Source organism: Lithobates pipiens, unplaced genomic scaffold, assembly GCF_037356315.1.
Source record: "Lithobates pipiens isolate NorthernLeopardFrog02 unplaced genomic scaffold, aLitPip1_a1.2 Scaffold_23, whole genome shotgun sequence".
NCBI lineage: Eukaryota > Metazoa > Chordata > Amphibia > Anura > Ranidae > Lithobates > Lithobates pipiens.
In genome coordinates this window covers 289560678-289579603 of record NW_027507785.1, presented here as the reverse complement: position 1 = coordinate 289579603, position 18926 = coordinate 289560678, and the positions used below count along the sequence as shown (strand labels likewise).

Sequence of the window (18926 nt, the reverse complement as noted above, 5' to 3'; positions counted from 1 at the left end):
CTCATTAAAAGTCACACCTGGATCTATTGTACCTGGCGTGTGATAACATTTCACTTTACAATGAGGGTTTTTGATGTAAAGCAAGATTCAGAGTTGAACAGCAGATTGCAACACTGAAGAAGCTGCAGTTACTTTGAAAGAGGAACCCCAGAATTTTTTTTCTCCGAGAAATAGCACACATAGGAAAAAGGTTACCTCGGTCGATTGCTGTCCCAGCTCTGCCGCTTACCTTAAAAACACTTTTTGCTATGCCAGACACTACACGGTGTATGACAGCTCTTGCTACAGTATAGTGCAGGGAGATCCTGTTTGCCCCCCTCCTCTCCCCTTGTCTATTCACAACATCCTTGTCTTCTGTAAAAAAAGAATGCAAGGCTTTTTGTGAATGGACAAAGGGTAAGTGACAACAAAATCACTGAACTATAGCTCAGTCCCAGCACCAGAAGAGTGGTGTGTCTAGTTCCAGGCTTAACTGAAACGGTAATTTTTACAGTAAGCAGCAGCCATCCTGACCATAGCATTAAATGTAACATTTCAATTGAGCCGTTCTAATATAAAAAAAAATCATTATTCCTGGAGTATCATGATAAAAAAAAACTTCATCACTAAGGCTGCTTTCACACTGGGGCGGTATTCAGGCGTTACAGCGCTATAAATAGCGCCTGTGTAACGCCTGAAAAAAACCGGCCCCTTTAACTCCAGTGTGAAAGCCGGAGGGCTTTCACACTGGAGCGATGCGCTGGCAGGACGGTGAAAAAAGTCCTGCCAGCCGCATCTTTGCAGCGGTGAAGGAGCGGTGTATTCACCGCTCCTATACCGCTGCTACCCATTGAAATCAATGGGACACCGCGGCAATACCGCCGGCAAAGCGCCGCTGCAGCGGCGCTTTGCGGGCGGGTTTAACCCCTTTTCGGCCGCTAGCGGGGGTTAAAACCACCCCGCTAGCGCCCGCACACCGCCGCTAAAACGACGGTAAAGCGCCGCTAAAAATAGCGGCGCTTTACCGCCGACGCTGCTCTCGCCCCAGTGTGAAAGCAGCCTTACTGATGAGGCTGCATTGATGAGCACTGATCAGAGTCCTGCTTATCAGAGTAAATATGGGCTGTCACAGGCTAGCCGATTATCAGCTTTCCTTTCCTCACACAGTGACGGCACTGAGGAAAGGAAATGCTGATAACTGACATTGGTTTACATGGGATAAGCTGTAATTGGACACAGCTGATTACATGGTAAAGGGATTGAGCTCTTGTGACTGGCCCTTTACCTTGATCTGCTGTATCTGAAGCACAGGGTTCTGGGAGGCTGTTAATAGATGCCCTCTCAGAACTAGACAACTGCAGTGTCGCCATCTTTTGGCTATAGAGCTGTTGGCAAGTGGCTAGTATGCAGTTGCCAGGTGTTCAGTAGGCCATTCTGTTTTAACCTAAATTCACCTTTAAAGTGGTTGTAAACCCTTACAAACCACTTTGACCTACAGGTAAGCCTAGATTAAGGCTTACCTGTAGGTCCAAGAAATATCTCCTAAACCAATACAGTTTAGGAGATATTTACCCGAAAACAGCCACCGCGCAGGCGCACTGGGCAGGCCACAGATCGTGGCGATATGCCGCGAGTGTCGGCTCCCGTGCGCATGCGCGATAGTGACGTCATCGCGGCTCCAGCGAATCACAGCGCCGGAGCCGAGATACCCAGAAGTTGCTCCGGGATCCATGGCAGCGGCGAAGAGGAAGATGGAGGACCGCTTCGGGGGCTTCGTTCTCAGGTAAGTTATTCATAATGAGCTAGTATGCTATGCATACTAGATCATTATGCCTTTGTGTCCGTCCCCCCCCCTTTACTTCCTCTTTAAGAAAAAAATAAAATGTCAAGTGTACATGTTTTTGCAAATGTGCATTGCACCCATGATCAGTGGATGGCGGGTGCAATGACAGGCAGACACTTCATCCAGCTCTCTGCGTGCACCTCCAAAGAAGAAAATCGCTAGACATTACCTGTAGCCAGTTTAGAGTGGATCAGTTACCAAAGTATGAATCTGTCATAGTCACAAAATGCCTTACCTAATGTTAATCTGGTTGTCATTGGAAACGGGCCTGGCTTCCTTGTGCTGCTGCAAACTCATCTTCGTGCTCATGTCCTGCAACAGAACAAATGAAAGTTTATTGGACTTGAAGTTTTCAGTTTTGTTTTTTGTTTTTACATAACTGCTTAAATCACTGTAATTTTTGGCTAAATGGTCAGCTAAAGTCTTATGCCCTGTACACACAGTCGGACATTCCAACGACAAAATCCGATGGGAGCACACACACACACACACACACACACACGTCTGGAATTTGCGACAACACAGTCCGATTGCACATTTCATTTCAGGAAATTCCAACCGTGTGTTCAGGGCATTGGACCTCGTTCACACAAGGCATTTCAATCTGTGCCCCATGTACCCACAACAGATGTTCCCTGCACACCTGTGCAGAAGGCCCATTGCTGTCATTTGGGACACAGGCGCTGCTCCCAATGTGACACCCATGCGGGTGCACAGCACCCAAGGCATCTTGGATGTGTTCGGGGCTATGCACTCGCACAGATGGCACATTGGGAGAAGTGGCTGTGTCCATGCCGCTGCCTAGCAATTGACAGCAATGGGACAGCCAGCATGGGGTTGTACAGAACTCCTGCCCATCCTCGTGTGGGTAGACACGGCCCTCGCACGCCCTGTATTAACCCTGGTGAAAGCTCTGACACTGAGTGAAGGGTATTTTGCAGCAGCTGCAACAAAGTAAGGGGTGGTGGAGAAATGCTGTGAAAGTTAGTAGTAGTGGGTCAGTGCGGGCTTTAAAAGCAGATATACAGGCAAAAACAAGATATAGATGAATAGCTCATGAAAAGATTAAACCAAACCAGTTACCGCAATATTTAGCTTCAGTTCAGAGATTTCCCTCACAACACTATTTCTTTTACATTTGTGTTTACCTACCACTGGATGTCCTCAGTCTGATGACCAGCATCATTCAATCCACCTCCTTCATTCTGGACCCACCCCAGCCCATTACTGGAGAAGGAACGGAGAAGCAGTACAGTAATGAGCTCATCTCCTTTCTTCTATCAGCACATGAACCAATGGGCTCCTAGTACCGCTTCTCCCTCTACCAGCCTGAGCTTTGCTGTACAGGGACTGTAAGGCTGGCCACACACGTTTTGAATCTCAGTCAGTTCAGTAGGAAACAGCTAAGATTCAAACCGTTAATAGGCAGGCTGAACGTACCAAGTTGATCGATCAACTTGGGTACAACAAGCCTGCCGAATTTTCTTTTAATTATCGCCAGCAGCTGCTAAAGCCGCTAGCAATAATCACAGTCTTCTACCGGCAGGGATGGCTTTCCCCGCACCCCGTTGAGAGAAGACAATTGCCGATTCCCCCATCAGCATGGTTTGTGTTGATGGGGGAATCTTGCAAACACCGTACATGGCCAGCCTAAGAGACCAATACCAGGTCCAATTCAGTTGCTTAACCACTTCAATACAGGGCACTTTCACCCCCTTCCTTCCCAGCCCAATTTTCAGCTTTCAGCGCTCTAGTGCTTTCAGTGACAATTGCGCGGTCATGCTACACTGTACCCAAATGAAATTGTTATCATTTTGTTCGCACAAATAGAGCTTTATTTTGGTGTTATTTATTCACGACTCCGTTTTTTTTTTTTTGCGATATAAGCGCAAAAAAAGCGGAAATTTGGGAAAAACACAATATTTTCTTTTTTCTATTTGAAAAGAAATCCAATAAAATCAAATTTTGTCATAAATTTAAGCCAAAATGTATTCTGCTACATGTTTTTGGTAAAAAAAATTCCGTTAAGTGTATAATAATTGGTTTGTGTGATCACGGACATATGTACGCAAATGATCATGTACATATGTGTGCAGGTGATCACGTACATATGTGTGCAGATAATCATTGGGACATGTGATTTTAGTGGGACATATGTGGGGGACATGTTTTTATTATTAGGGACATGTGTTTTTATTATTTGGGGACATGTATGTTTTGGGGACATGTGTGTTTTGGGGACATATGTGGGGACTGTGTTTTCACTGTGTGGTGTGTTGTGTGTTTACACTACACTGATGATCAGTGAGTAAAAAGCTGTGAAAAGCAGCCCATACTCACTGATCATCAGCCGGCTGCAGCATTCTGCTCTCCTCTTCTCATCGGTGACTTCCGTGTGAGGAGAGGAGAGCCGATTGCCTAGCAACCGGCTGTTTGTTTACATCACATGACGGCCGTGATTGGACACGGCCGTCATGTGATCAGGAGGGCCAATCACAGAGCCCTCCTGCCGATCTGAGATGTGCCGTGTCCGGGTGACACGAGCACATCGGGATCGCGCCGCTGCGCGGGCGCGCGCGATCCCGCTGCTCCTGAAGGACGTTCCTGAACGTCCTATCAGGAGCAGGCGGCTCCCACCCGGCCGTATATATACATTGGCCGGGTGGGAAGTGGTTAAACTTCTTGCATATAAATAAATTGAAAGAAGTAGTAATGATTATCGGAATGCATTCTTGACTCAACCGCTTCCTGGCCTTCAAGCAAAGCATCATGACATACTAACACCTCCATCCACCACCTATTGTAGCTTACAGTAGGGAAGGGGAAGAAAAAAATAAAAGTTTAGCTGTGCATTTTTTTTTTCCCACAATCCAATCGCGTGTCTAAGGCTGCATTCACACCTGAGCGTTTCAAAGTCGTGCATTTTTAACCACTTTTTTTGTCGCGATTTTGTATGGGTCAAAAAGGTCACCAATGTAAAAAGCAGAAAAACGTCTGTAATCCATTCCAAAGAAGCGAACGTTTTTTTTTTTTAGCTTAAAGCGGTTCTTCACCCTAAAGGGGAAGTTCCGCTAGTATTATCCCTCCCCCCCTCCGGTGCCACAATCGGCACCTTTCGGGGGGGGGGAGGGGGGTGCAGTTACCTGGATAATCCAGGTAACTGCACCCACTTCCGGACAGACCGCCGCATGGCTCCGCCCACCGCCGCATGGCTCCGCCCCCCACCCCCCCGTTGTGTTCTGGGAAGCACACAGTTCCCAGAGACACAGCGGGGAACCAGCGCAGCACGACTCGCGCATGCGCAGTAGGGAACCGGGCAGTGAAGCCCTCATGCTTCACTTCCCGATTCCCTGACAGAGGATGGCGGCGGTGCCTGCAGCGAGACGAGCGATTGCTCGTCATCTGCCGCCGACATCGCTGGAACCTGGGACAGGTAAGTGTGATATTATTAAAAGTCAGCAGCTGCAATATTAGTAGCTGCTGGCTTTTAATATTTTTTTTTTTTTAGGTGCAGCTCCTCTTTAAAGGCATTTTCCTTCAGGTGACAAAAAACTCTCAGATGTGAACAGGAGTCATTGATCAACGGGATTTTGCTTGCTGGGCATTTTTCAAGCGTTTTAGCAGCTTTTTTTTTTCTAACTGCAAACATTCAGGTGTGAATGCAGCCTAAATGAAACCTAAAGCCTGGTACAAACGAGGAGACTATTAGACAGATGATTTAGAGATGCGCAGATTTCGGCCGCCTAAAAAGGAGCAGATAATGGCACTGAAAAAACGTATGCGAATTTACTGCAAAATTACACAGATTTTACACCACTTATGGATTGTTTTTCCATAGGTCACGTGACTCAAAGGCCATATCAAAAACGTAACATGGGTGTGTTAATTAGGGGTGCAACGTATCAAAAAAAAAAACTCACGGATTGGATCATTTTTCAGATCAGCAAATAATAATTTAATTTGCAAAAACCTGTGAAAATTCCATCACCATATAGTCCCCACTGTAACATTCATGTCATCTCCCCACTCACTGTAATATCCACAATCTCCCCCACTCACTGTAATATCCACAGACATGTTGCGCATTGTATATCCCCGGATCATGTGGTTTTGATAAGTGAACCCCATCAGGGTTCTGACTTAAGGCCCTATGCACATTGGACATTTAGACCTGATGCACGAGGCTCCAGTGTGGGTTGAAGGCACGGGGCACCACGCAGCTCCACTGGCAGCCTGTTAAAACTCTATGAAATTCTAAAAGTTGCTGCAACTAGACCTTGCACCCAGTGCTACTGTTTAGGGCAGTAGGGACGAATGCCCAAAATGCAAGAATGCTGCATTCTGGACATCCATCCCAGAGCACATACTGCCCTAAAAATTTGTACAGCTCAAGGCACATACACAGCCCCAGCAGCTGTCAGCCTCTCAGGGTTTAGCTGGACAGTGCACATGTGCCTTCAAGTATATGACCTAAGGCGTAAGCAGCGGAGCGCTCCGCAGATCACATGGTGTGCCGATCCAAACAGGTTGACCAGTTCGGATCACGGAGCTGTGATGATCCGTTGCACCACTAATGGCTGAGTACGGCCGAGCATGGCTGGGTATCACCGAGTATTGCAAGGTACAGCTGAGAACATATTCTTTTTGATGACAATAGGTTGTGCAGTGTGTCGCTACCTATGGAGCATAATTCACGCGCACCCCCCCCCTTTTCTAGTATCTCAGTTAATTTAGTTTCATTAATTCATCTCCTTTTCTTTTTTGGTGTTTGCTTTGTTGCTAATCTGGCTTCCGGAGTCATGCTTGATGCCTGTTTCCTCTGTGTAGCTGACTTGCGCATTATTCTCTCTTCCATTGGCTTATTATCAGTGTACTAAGCTTAAAAGCGGCTGCCCGACGTCACGCCGTCACCGCTGATGAAGTCCCGCCTACTTTCTGGGACGCAACGCGTACGGACCATGTGACCTAAGCCCGTGACGTCATCCGCAAGCCGCCTCACTGATCCACGCATGGACGCTGTGTTTTATCTGTTTTCATGCCCAACACTCGGCACTGGAGTTCAGTGCACTAATATGTGAGTGTATTTACTTTACTACTGCTTCCTTTTAATAAATTTGTTCAAACGGAGAGCACTAGATTTGTTCTTTATGTTTTATATGGAATTATACCGCCTTGAGGATATGAGGAGGATTCTATTTTATGCCTGCCACATCTACTGAATGCTGTGATTTACCCATGAGGGGAACACGCTTTGTTTGACCTATCTGTGAGAACAGGGGTCCATATGTTGAGGTGAGAGTCCACCTTGCTTACCGGTGAAGGGATCACACCATCACTAGTTTTTGTTGATCGAAGACACGCTGCACAAGTGGATATTTCTTCCTTAATTAATGTCCATAAAAAAAAAAAGAAACCAAGTGAGGTTATTGTTTGTCTATGCACTATATTTATTGATTGTCATTTTTTTGTTTTATTTATTTAATTATGCGCTGTACTGTTACTTTTTACAGCTGGATATTGGCAGGGTATTGAGGGATGGATCCATGGATGTGACTGCAATTGTCACAGAGCAGCGCTGAGGGCACTACAGATCCAGCCTACAGCGCTGCTGCCATCCAATCTCTCCCCTCCACTGTACAGATCAGTACACAGAGGAGAGAGAGAGGAACCGGCGTCGGTTTGTTTAAAAGTGATCGCTCCGTCATTTGAGTGTACCAAGATGGTCACCACACCAGAGCTAGGCCGAAGCCGCGGCCTTTCCTAAGGCTGAGACAGCGGAGCACTCTGCGGATCGTGTGGTGTGCCGATCCGAACATGTTGACCCGCTTGGATCACGGATCAGTGACGATCCGTTGCGCCACTAGTGTTAATGATGTTTGCATTTTCAAAGCATTTGAATTGGGAGGTGCGTTTTTTGTAAGTTTCTTTAAACCAATCAAAAATTTAGCAAGCAGGATTTTTACCACCACAATGTTAGCGCAACGGACCAGTGTTCAGACATACATAGAATTTAAAAGGGATACATTTTTCTTGAGCTTTCCTTGCACTAAAAAGGTGCCAATAATGGCCAAAAGATAAATTCTAATTCATTTAAACTGAGGATATTAATTAAATAGGCGAATAGAATACAATTATATTAAAATATATTATATACTGTCATTTTTGATTTTCGGATAAGTGCATCCTGCATTTTCAGCACCAAAATTTACATTCGGTGCACCTCTAGAATGATTGTTCCTATTTTTGCATGCTAGTCTCATATCGAAAACAGATAGGTTACTGGAATGACGAATTCTCGCAAGACAGAATACAACTTCCTGCGATGATAAAAAGTATTGTATTATTTTGTTTCCGAGCATGCATGGCCCTCGTCATTCAATTCTTAATGGATGAACGCTGTACCGATTAAACAAAACTAAAAAAAAAAAAAAATAGAGAATTTTTTTTTTGTGTTTCTCCCTTCAAATAATTTCTCAAACTGCCTGATCGTTTCTCGAAACCTGTGTACTAGTGATCAGATTATCATCAGGCGATCACCCTGAAATCTGTATTTTTGTCTGATTTTCCCATCGTTGTCATATCATCCAAAAAAAAAAAAAAAAAAAAAAAAAAAACCTGCATGCTGTTTCAGTGTACTGGCTCCATAGAGAAAGACCTTTTACCTTGACAAGGCCGCCCAATGCAACTGGTAAGAATGAGCCCTAAACTGCCAGCAACAAACTGGAAAGAGGCAGCCGAGCCACTTTTTTTCTCTGCCGCCCCCCCCTTTTTGGGCGGTACATACTTCCACTTCTGCTTGGATCATTTTGAAAGTCATGCACCCCCCCCCCCCCCCCCCCCTCTGCCTGCAGCCTTTTGGGAAATGCCACAGATCCCAGTAAGCTGTGAGACCATTCACACAGCACGACGTGGCTCACACATACACAGTGGAAAGCTACAAGGAGTCACAGCCCATTTCCCACAGTTAGCGTGGTGGTGCCAGGGACCGAAATACCAGCAAAGAACTGGCCTGGGTGAGAATGGTGCTGGAACCCTGGACACAGTGGACAGGCAAATATGCGTTTAGTAAAAGTCAGCAGCTATAGTATCGGTACCTGCTGACTTTTAGGCTCCATGCACATTAGCGTTTTTTCGAAGGTAAAAAAAACCTTGTGCCTTTACAACCACTTTCATTTCGGGATTCACTCAGATGCCTGAACTGCAATTGGCTCAGCCTCTGTGTGCTGTTGAGAGCCTGAACCAGCCGCTCACACCTCTCCACAGCCCGACGCTCCAGTGAGCACTGGAGGGGCAGTGTAGAGAGCCGCTGAGTGGTCAGAGATCTTTGATTACTCAGTTCTTTGTAGAGGCAGCAATAGGGTTGCCACCTCCTGCTCTTAAGGCTCCATGCACACTGAAGCTCAAAAAAGCTTTTTCTGGACACCAGATTGCTGGCAGAAAACGCTGGTTGAAAAACTTGCTTTTAACAGCGTTTTGTACTAGCGTTTATGAGCTTTTATTAGCGTTTATTAGCGTTAGCGTTTATGGGCGTTTTCAATAAAAATACACAGAGGACATTCCAAAAATCCCACAGTACATTCCAAACTCCCACAATGCATTGAAAAAATAGAATGCCGAACACTAATTAACGCGTGTTTATGAGCGTTTATCAGCGTTTGTCGTTTTTTGGCACTTTGAACGCGAATTTCTGGTGTTCAGAAAAAAGCCCATAAACTCCACTGCTCATTAAACCTGAAAAACGTCCATGTGTGCATGGACACATAGGCTAACATAGAGTGGAGTTTATGGGCTTTTACAAAAAACGCCCAAACTCCAATAAACTGCAGTTTATCAGCTCCAGTGTGCATGGAGCCTAAAGAGAAAGCAAACTTCCATGGATTGTATTTATAGGTGAGCCTTACATATAGGTACAGTAAATATCTCCTACTTGTGCGCCGTTTAGGAGATATTTATTTCAAATGCAGCTGGGGACATCACCGATGCATGTGTTCTAATGGAACAGTATATCTGTGCTGTTCCTTCAGAGCCATGCCATAAACTGCGACAACCGCGTGCATGTGTGGAAGTGATGTCATCACTGAAGAACCACTGTAAGGCCGCGTACACACGGGCGGACTGTTCGCCCAACTTTGTCCGCTGAACAGTGTTTGGGCGGACAGTCCGCTCGTGTGTGGGCTTTCAGCGGACAGTTTCAGCGGACAGTTTGACGAACAAGGTTTTTCGGAATTTCCGAAAAACTGTCCGCTGAAACAAGGTTTCAGCGAACAGTCCGCTCGTGTGTAGGCTTGTTCGTCAAACTAAGTTCCGCGCATGCTCAGAAAGGATTTACACGCCGAAAGTTATAATGCAGTGTATAGGACGTCGTATTTTTCGTCCCGTCGTACGTGCCATTCACGTCATCGCGCACGGTTTCAGCAAACGTTCGTCCGTCGTGTGTGGCCATGTCCGTCCATGCTAAGTTTGAGCGGACTGTTTGCCGAAACTGTTTGACGGACAAAGTTGGGCGAACAGTCCCCGCGTGTGTACGCGGCCTAACTCCTTCCTGCCCCAGGGTCACTTTTAAAAATGATCGGGAGCGATAGATATATACACATACACACAGGTTAAAGTGGTGTTGCCACCAAAAAATTAAAAGTGCTTAAAATTCGTAAAAAAAATGTAAAAAAAATAATTGGCAAAAAAAAAATTTTTTACTCACCTCTAAATACCGGTTGCTAGGGGGTCCCTCGTAATCTGCCTTCCTCATTGCCCAGGCTGGTGACATCACTTCCCCTCGCGCCGCACATTCACCTGGGACCTGTCATGTGTCCCAGGTGACTGTACGGCGTATTACGGCGCCCTGCGCCACTCGCGCATGCGCAGTGGGTGCCCGGCTGTGAAGCCACAGCCGGGTGCCCACAGTATGCATGACGGCGCCGCGAGCGGAGCGGGGAGCGAGGGGGGGGGCTTCGTTCCCCCGCATCGCTGGACCCTGGGGCAGGTAAGTGTCCGATTATTAAAAGCCAGCAGCTGCAGTATTTGTAGCTGCTGACTTTAAATTTTTTTTTTTTAGGGGGTACCCCACTTTAATCCAGCATGGCAGTTGTACACATGCTGCAGCAAAGATTATACTAGCTGGAGCGTCCAGTGAGCAGTACCACTATAGTACACAAACCATTCAAGACAGGGTGCTGCAATTAGGTGCAAACGACACTTTTGGGTGCAGGATTTTTAGGATTAACCACTTCCCGCCTGTAGGCCTTTATATGACGTCCTGGAGAGCTGCAGGCATCATTGGGATTTTTTTTTTTGAGCCGGCGATTCCATGCAAAGTAAAAGCCATCATAGACTAGCCACTTCATTGCTTTTACAACATCCACTTCCCTGTGGTGCTTCTCCCCGCTCACCCATGCAATCGAGAGCCAGAGAATGAATCCACCAGCAGCGGTGGTTTGCCATAGAGCTTGCCCAGATCGTCCCTGGCCAGCTCTATGACCCTCAGAGGCCGGAAGCAGCGTCGCCGTCAATGTCACTTCCGGCACCAGCAGATGTAAACACTTGTTTTTTCTGCAATTTTTTTTTTAGGCCTCTTTCACACGGACGGCTGTTCTGCCGCTGTTAAAAGCAGATTTGGTTATTTTGAAATTCCAAGACTCCAGGCACAGAGATCACTTGCAGTTGTACATTGCTATTATCTGCGTTTACATGCGGCCGCATTGGAACATTCTTGCCATTTCTGATGTACTTCCCGTTTCTCTTTCCTGGTTGCCGCTGCTCTCTGCAGGAGAAATAGTAGTGCGATTACCTGCAGTTATGTGCAGATAGCTGCAATAATACGGTCCTGGACGCAGTCATATTTACTCTAACTGCACCAAACCCCATGTAACACAGTGTGTGAATGAAAAAAAAAAAATGAAATTAAAATTTGAATGGAAAGTGTAGGAAAAAAAAAAAAAAGCACCCCCTTGTGCTCGCACGCAGAAGCGAACGCATGCGCATGTTGCACGCGCATACGTAAATGGCATTTGCACCACACGTGAGGTACCACCGCGAATGTGAGAGCGAGTGCAATAATTCTAGTGCTAGTCCTCCTCTGTAACACTAAACATACAACCTGTAAAATGTTTTAAAGTAGTTGTAAACCCTTTACACCACAGGTAAGCCTATAATAAGACTTGCCTGTAGCTACTGTGATATCTCCTAAACCTGTACATTATACGAGATATCTCCTGTATCAGCACATGCACACTGAAGCAACTGCTCATTTGTGCCCTTGCTTTAGCTGACGTGCCGTTACCGGCGGGGAGTGACATCATCGCGGCGCCGGACAATCACAGCGCCGGAGCCCACGATACCCAGAAATAACTCCAGGAGACGTGTCGCCGGGAAGAACAGCGGTTTGGGACCGCTGCAGGGGCTTTGATCTAAGGTGCGCACTTTTTTTATTTTTTATATAATGTCCTAGTATGTTACGTTATGCATACTAGCTCATTATGCCTTTGTCTTACAGGGGTTTACAACCACTTTAAAGTGTCGGCTATAGAGATTTTTTTTAATGTACTTAAGTTTGGCGCTATTCCACCAGTGTGCGCAAATTTTAAAGCGTGACATGTTGGGTATCTATTCACTCGGCGTAACAGAATTTTTCACATTATACAAAAAAAAAAAAAAATTGGAACATTGGGCTAACTTTTTTTTTGTTTTTTTTCTTTTAAATTTAAGATTTTTTTATTTTTGAGGAAAGAAAAAAAAAAAAAAAAAAAAAACCCACACAAAACAAAGAACCAAGTTTAACCACTTGCCGCCCGCCGTATAGCAATATGACTTCTGCAACGTGGTTGCGATATCCTGACGTCGCCAGGATATCAAGCCGCTGGGCGCACATAGCGGTGATCGTTGTTGCGGTGTGGCAGTCTGACACAATGCAACTCCCATCTAGGTAAAGAGTCTCAGATGGCGACCCTTTACCACGTAATCAGCTGTGTCCAATCCCGGCTGATCACAGTGCAAAAGCCGCCGATCGACTTTTCCTCACTCGGGTCTGTCAGACGCAAGTAGGACAGTCGATCGGCTGCTCCTCCGATGGGGTGGGCCAGGGTCTGTGTTGTTTCCCTCCCCCCCCCCCCCCCCCCCAAGAAAGCCCACACTGGGACCACCCACGGCCAACAGGGATGCCAATCAGTGTCAAACAATAATGCCTGCCAATCAGTGATGCCCATCAATACCACCTATCAGTGCCCAGCATCAGTGCCACCTCATCAGTGAAGAAGGAGAAAACGTATTTACAAAGTTTTGTAATAGGAAAAAAAATAAAAACGTATCCCAAAAATTTTCAATTTTTTTATTTGTTTAGCAGAAAATAAAAACCGCAGAGGTGATCAAATACCACCAAAAGAAAGCTCCATTTGTGGGAACAAAATGATAAAAATTGTGTTTGGGTACAGCATCACCTGACCGCGCAATTGTCATTCAAAAAGCGACAGCGCTGAAAGCCCGTCTGGGCAAGAAGGTGTATAAAGTGCCCGGTATTGAAGTGGTTAAAAAAAAAAAAAAAAAAATTGCTGCACTAATACAGTGTGACATACAGAATTGCACAACTGCCATTTTATGTATTTTTATAAAATAAATAAAAATGTAGGAGAGAAATGGAAGGGTTAAAGCAGTCCACTACTTCTTGGAAATCGATCCACCACAGCCACAGATCGCTTTACAGAGGGAGGCGAGGGTTGCTGCCTCTGGTGTAAACACAAGGCCCGAGTCCTGAGCCATCACTATCACTACCTCCTATTCCATAGTAAGGGGCGCCTGTCCCCCCCCCCCCAGTTATATAATAAGGAATGCTGAGCCTTGTAGTCCCCTCAGGAAGGAGGTCTGAGGCCCTCCATGGAGTTCCCCCCCCCCGACAAGCCCACACTCACCACGGACGCCGCCACCCGTCTGCTCTCCAGCCTGCACACTGCTCTCGGTAAGCCTCCTGAGCGGTAGCAGTGGCGGCAGCTCCCGAGGGAGGGGTTTCCGGGACTAACACTGACAGTTACCGGTCCTCAGCGCTTCACCCAAAACACACACAAGCGAATATGGCGCCAGAGAGTCCCCAGGGCCCGGGACACTACTCCCGCCCCGCAGCCACTCAGAGAAGACAACCGAAGCAAGTCCAACCAATAGGCGCCTTCACTGAGTGTTCGCTGAGCCAATGGCGGCCAATCAATTCAAATAGGTAACGGTGGACGCATAGGCTGAAGAAGGTGCGCATGCGCTATTTGCAAGCAAGGGGTGTAACAGGTCACTGGTTGCCTAGCAACAGACAGGACGCTGAATGTGTTACAGTTACTATTACAGTTGCTGCAGGTTGCTGTATGTTGTGAGACTGTTCTTTTAGTTCTTTTAGTTTCTTCTTTTTTTTTGCTTAAAAGAGAAGCGTGGGATTTCAAAACAACATACGTATACACTTATGTGGATTCAGCATCAAACCAATGTTGCATGCGTCCCCTCACACCTGGGGTGGTCACCTCATCCCTTTAGCCCAGTTTCACACTGATCTGCGTTTAAAAACCTGCATGTCAGTTCGACTTCGGGGGTGATTGCAGAGACATCTGTGCGGGTTCCTGCGCAGATATCTATTGAAATCTCCCCTAAAGTCGCCAAAAGTAATGCAGAAACTACTTTTGGGGATCGGTGTGGCACTGCAAAGTGGGCGTTGCACCGGTTCGGACGGTGCCGCTGCAGGCCATAGCCACCAATCACCAATCTGACATGTCAAATCGCATGTCAAAACGACATGATGTGAACATGGGCTTAAAGCGGAGTTCTGCCAAAATTTATTTATTCTACTTAAAGTCAACAGCTACAAATACTGCAGCTGCTGACTTTTAAAATATGGACACTTACCTGTCCAGTGCGCCTGCGATTTCAGCACCTGAAGCTGATCTGTCCCTCGGCTCTCGGGTGGAGACCACGCCATCTTCGTTAAGGGAATCAGGAAGTGAAGCTTTGCAGCTTCACAGCATGGTCCCCTACTGCGCATGCGAGAGTCGCGCTGTGTGATCCCACTGGTTCCTTGCTGTCTTCTGGGACCTGTGTGTCTCCCAGAAGACAGCGCGGGGAGGGGGCGGAGGAGGCACCGGACATGGCATAGATACACGCGGATACTGCGGTCGGAGCAAATACCTGGATTAGACAGGTATCTGTTCCCCCCTCCAAAATGCCAAATGCGACACGGGAAGGGGCGGGGGGGAATCCGAAATGCGGAAGTTCAATTTTTGGGTGGAACTCCACTTTAAACCCAAACACAGGTTCTGTGGCTGATTAAATTGGTTGTAAACCCTGTACAACCACTTTTACCTACAGGTAAGCCTACTGTATATTAAGGCTTACCTGTAGGTGCTGAAAATATCTCCTTAACATGCACGGTTTATTTACAATATACGCTTGCGCCAATGTCATCGGCACATGCGCACTTTAGAATGGGGACAAGCGTTTCTAAAGGGATCGTGCCATGACTGGCGACTCCGGCCAGTCACATACCCGGAGTCTCTGGTCCCGGAAGGAAGAGCGCTGAAGGTGGACGCTTCCAGCCAGCAGGGACATTGCAGGCTTCGTTTTCAGGTAAGTGCCACATACTAGCCCATTATGCTTTAACTTTGCAGGGAAATAAAGAGGAAGTAAAACCCATCAGGGTTTACTTCCTCTTTAAGGTGGTAATTAAACTCACTTGGTGCCCTACCTGCATTAACCACTTCAGCCCGGAAGGTTTTACCCCCTTCATGACCAGGCCATTTTTAGTGATACAGCGATGCGTTACTTTAACTGACAATTGCACAGTCGTGCAACGCTGTACCAAAATAAATATATTGATGTCCTTTTTTGCCCCACAAATAGAGCTTTCTTTTGGTGGTATTTGATCACCTCTGCGTTTTTTATTTTTTGCGCTATAAACGAAAAAATACCGACAATTTAGAAAAAAATATATATATATATTTTTTTTTACTTACTACTATTAGGCTGGATTCACACCTATTCAGTTTTAGTGCTTTTTGCATTTTGCAGATTTGCACTACAAACCATTTACCATGGTTTCCTATGGAACGAATCTGCAAAATGCAAAAAGCATAAAAAATGCATAGGTGTGAATTCAGCCTAAGACCCCTTTTGCACTGAAGCGCAGCTAAAACAGCAGGCACTAGCAGGGCGTTTTTTTTTACGTGACCTTAAAAAAAAATCCAAAAAACACCTTGTTTTTCGCCGCTTTGGAAGCGCTTTGGAAAGTGCTGCCCATTAATTTCTATGGGCAGGGGGATTTTTTGAGCGCTTTTTACAATGGTTAAATTATCCTCAGAACCTGTGTAATTCTTAGGTGTTTGAGTTTGAAAGAGGAAGTAAACACTGTCTCTTTTTTTTTCTTTGTCCTGACCTGCAAAATAAAGTCATGTGCTAGTTTGGGTCACATACTAGCACATTATGTGAAACGTACCTGAAGACAAAGCCCTCATTGTCTGGAGGCCGCATCCATCTTTACCCATCTTCCTTCAGGGGCAGCAGACTCCGGCTGTGTGACTGTCCGAAATCATGTGACGTCATTTCCGTACATTCACGTGGTACCTGCCGGTCATGGCACAGGGCTCTGAAGAAATGGGACGTTCCTGTGTTAGAGAAGCATCTCCGTGGTCTTCATTCCACTTGGGCACAAGTCCAGCAGGCTTTGCGACAGGCTAATGATAGGTACAGACTCCATGCTGACAGCAGATGCCTGCCTGCACCTTCCTACCAGGTTTGGGTCAGGGTCTGGCTGTCATCTGGCAACCTCCGACTTCCTGTTCCCTCACTAAAGTTCACACCTCCGTTTATTGGGCCTTTCCGTATTCTTCGCAGGATTAACCCAGTGGCTTACGCATTAGATCTTCCTTCTAATATGCGTATTTCAAATGTATTTCATGTCTCCTTATTAAAACCTTTGGTCTGCAACCACTTTTCCACCTCTGTGCCATGTCAGTCATATGTGTCACGTACAGTCCATTGTTGACTCCCGTAGGTTCCGTGGGCGCATAAAGTACCTGGTGCATTAGAAAGGGTACGGTCCGGAGGAACTTTTTTGGGTCTCATCCTCGAACGTACATGACCCTGTCCTCCTCCGAGATTTCCCCTCAACACTCATCTCCAGCTCCCTGACGTTTGACTTGGCTGACTATCCATTTTGGTTCCTGAACTCTGGCTATGTTTTGACTACGTTTGTTCTATTTACTTTTATTATTAAACAAGTGTGATTTAACTGTACTTCTGTCTCGGTCTGTTTTCATGGTTTCTGACAGTTGTGTACGGCAAAGTGTTCTTGTTTTTTGGGACTATTGCCCAATTTGCTCTCTTTTCATCTCCAGACAATTCACCGTACTCTGGGTGAACAGATCCTGCTGTCTTTCATCTGTAAAGGGGTACACCAACTTCCACACTTTACAGCCGAGACTGAGCACACAGATGGGAAAGCAGAGAAGAGATGTACAGCAAACACTGTACTCTCATGTAGTGTAGTCTCAAAGTGGACTGTCTACAATCTCCTTTTAGCCCTTTGTCCAGAAGAGAACTGCCTAAAGCTAATTTTTTGAGCATGTGTCTTTCTATGTGAGGTGAGAGACAACACAGACAAATATATATTTTTTTTCTTGTCCACGGTGGTGCAAGACAGTCAAACATATCCTGCCGTAACAGAACGAGATGCGGATCATCCTTCTCTGTGTGGCTTCATCTTCTGTGAGAAGTAGTTGTGTACTGCAATGTGTTCTTTGTTTTTTTATGGGTCTATTGCCCAATTTGCTCTCTTCTCGTCTCCAGACAATTCACCATACTCTGGGTGAACAGGTTCTGCTGTCTATGCTCTGTAAAGGGGTACACCCTCTTCCCACACTTTGCAGCCGAGACTGCGCACATAGACGGGACAGCAGAGAAAAGATGTACAGCACACACTGTACTCTCATGTAGTGTAGTCCCAAAGTGGACTGTCTACAATCTCCTTTTAGCCCTTTGCACAGAAGAGAACTGCCTAAAGCTAATTTTTTCCCTTAACGTCTTTCAGGACAGCACCTGAGAGAGTGGCTTCTCACACTTGCCAACAGGAAACACCTCTTCCACTGAACTTTAAAAGGAGGCTCCTTCCCACATGTAGCCAGTTTTTGTGTTTCCTCCGGAGGCAACACTTAGTGGGGAGTCAGGAACTCTTAGGCGCTGTCCTGAGAGGCCAAGCTTCCTGCTCCACCGTTTTTTTCTTTTTTACCTCAGAGAGCCTGTTCCTCCTATTCCACAGAGTGAGGATCCGACTGCTGGATGGGCTCCTTATCCCTCTTCAAAGTGCTCAGAGAGCCGGGACTGCTGCGGGCCCCACTCCTGGGCGGCAGTGAGAGGTGCAAGCAGACATAATTTTTTTCATGTTCTCCATCTGCCTTCTTGAATGCCATTGCCATCTTGGGAATGGCATTCAGTGACTGAATCCGCTGGAAGTTAGGTTACTGGAAGGGGTGGCATCCACTGAGCAGGCGTACAGGGTCATTTCCAGTGGAAATCGCAGGGGAAGAAGGGAGGAACGGGGCTGGTGCATATTTGCCGGTTCCAGACTCCAATAGCGCTGCTGCGCAGGACTGGAACCAGCAAATATGCACCAGCCCCGTTCCTCCCACGCACACACACACCGCTCCTGGATGGAATCGATGGCGGCAGCAAGTGGGACAGGCACAGGCACCAGCAAGGCCCAGGTAAGGGGCAGATGTGATACTGCCCTATTTTTACTATGGGGTCTTTCTCTCTTTCCTCCCCCTGGTGGCACGGGCCTGTCTGTTCACATGAGGTGACTGTTGTTTCTCACTGTGCACCTGTGGGGAGCCGTCTTTGAAAGGACAGGTTGTCTTACTGGGATGTTTTTTGTTGTGTCCTTTTTGTATCACGGCAGGCTAAGAGCTCTGATCCGGTAGCAAAAAGGAAGTATCCTTCATGTAAAGCAAAACTACCCGAAGGCTGGAAGAAGACTTTGTGTCAAATTTGTATTGATTCTTTAGTTAAAGAAGAAGCTTTTTCCGCATGCAGAGATTTGATTGCATCAGTTAAATAAGAACTGAATGCCACCATTCAATCATTTCGCTCTTCA

The 18926-nt window shown here is 46.4% G+C and overlaps 1 protein-coding gene across 1 annotated transcript in view; it reads right to left on the bottom strand.

The window, feature by feature from the left end:
• The window catches only part of STIL (STIL centriolar assembly protein), a 64645-nt gene extending 50723 nt beyond the window's left edge, over positions 1–13922 (bottom strand). Inside the window, exons 1-2 of the mRNA XM_077450291.1 lie at positions 13720–13922; positions 2058–2134 (exon numbers count right to left, since the gene is read on the bottom strand). Of these exons, the coding sequence (XP_077306417.1) occupies positions 2058–2131 (74 nt within the window). The 5' untranslated portion in view covers positions 2132–2134; positions 13720–13922. The remainder of the gene's footprint in view (positions 1–2057; positions 2135–13719) is intronic.
• Between the last annotated feature and the right edge of the window lie 5004 nt (positions 13923–18926).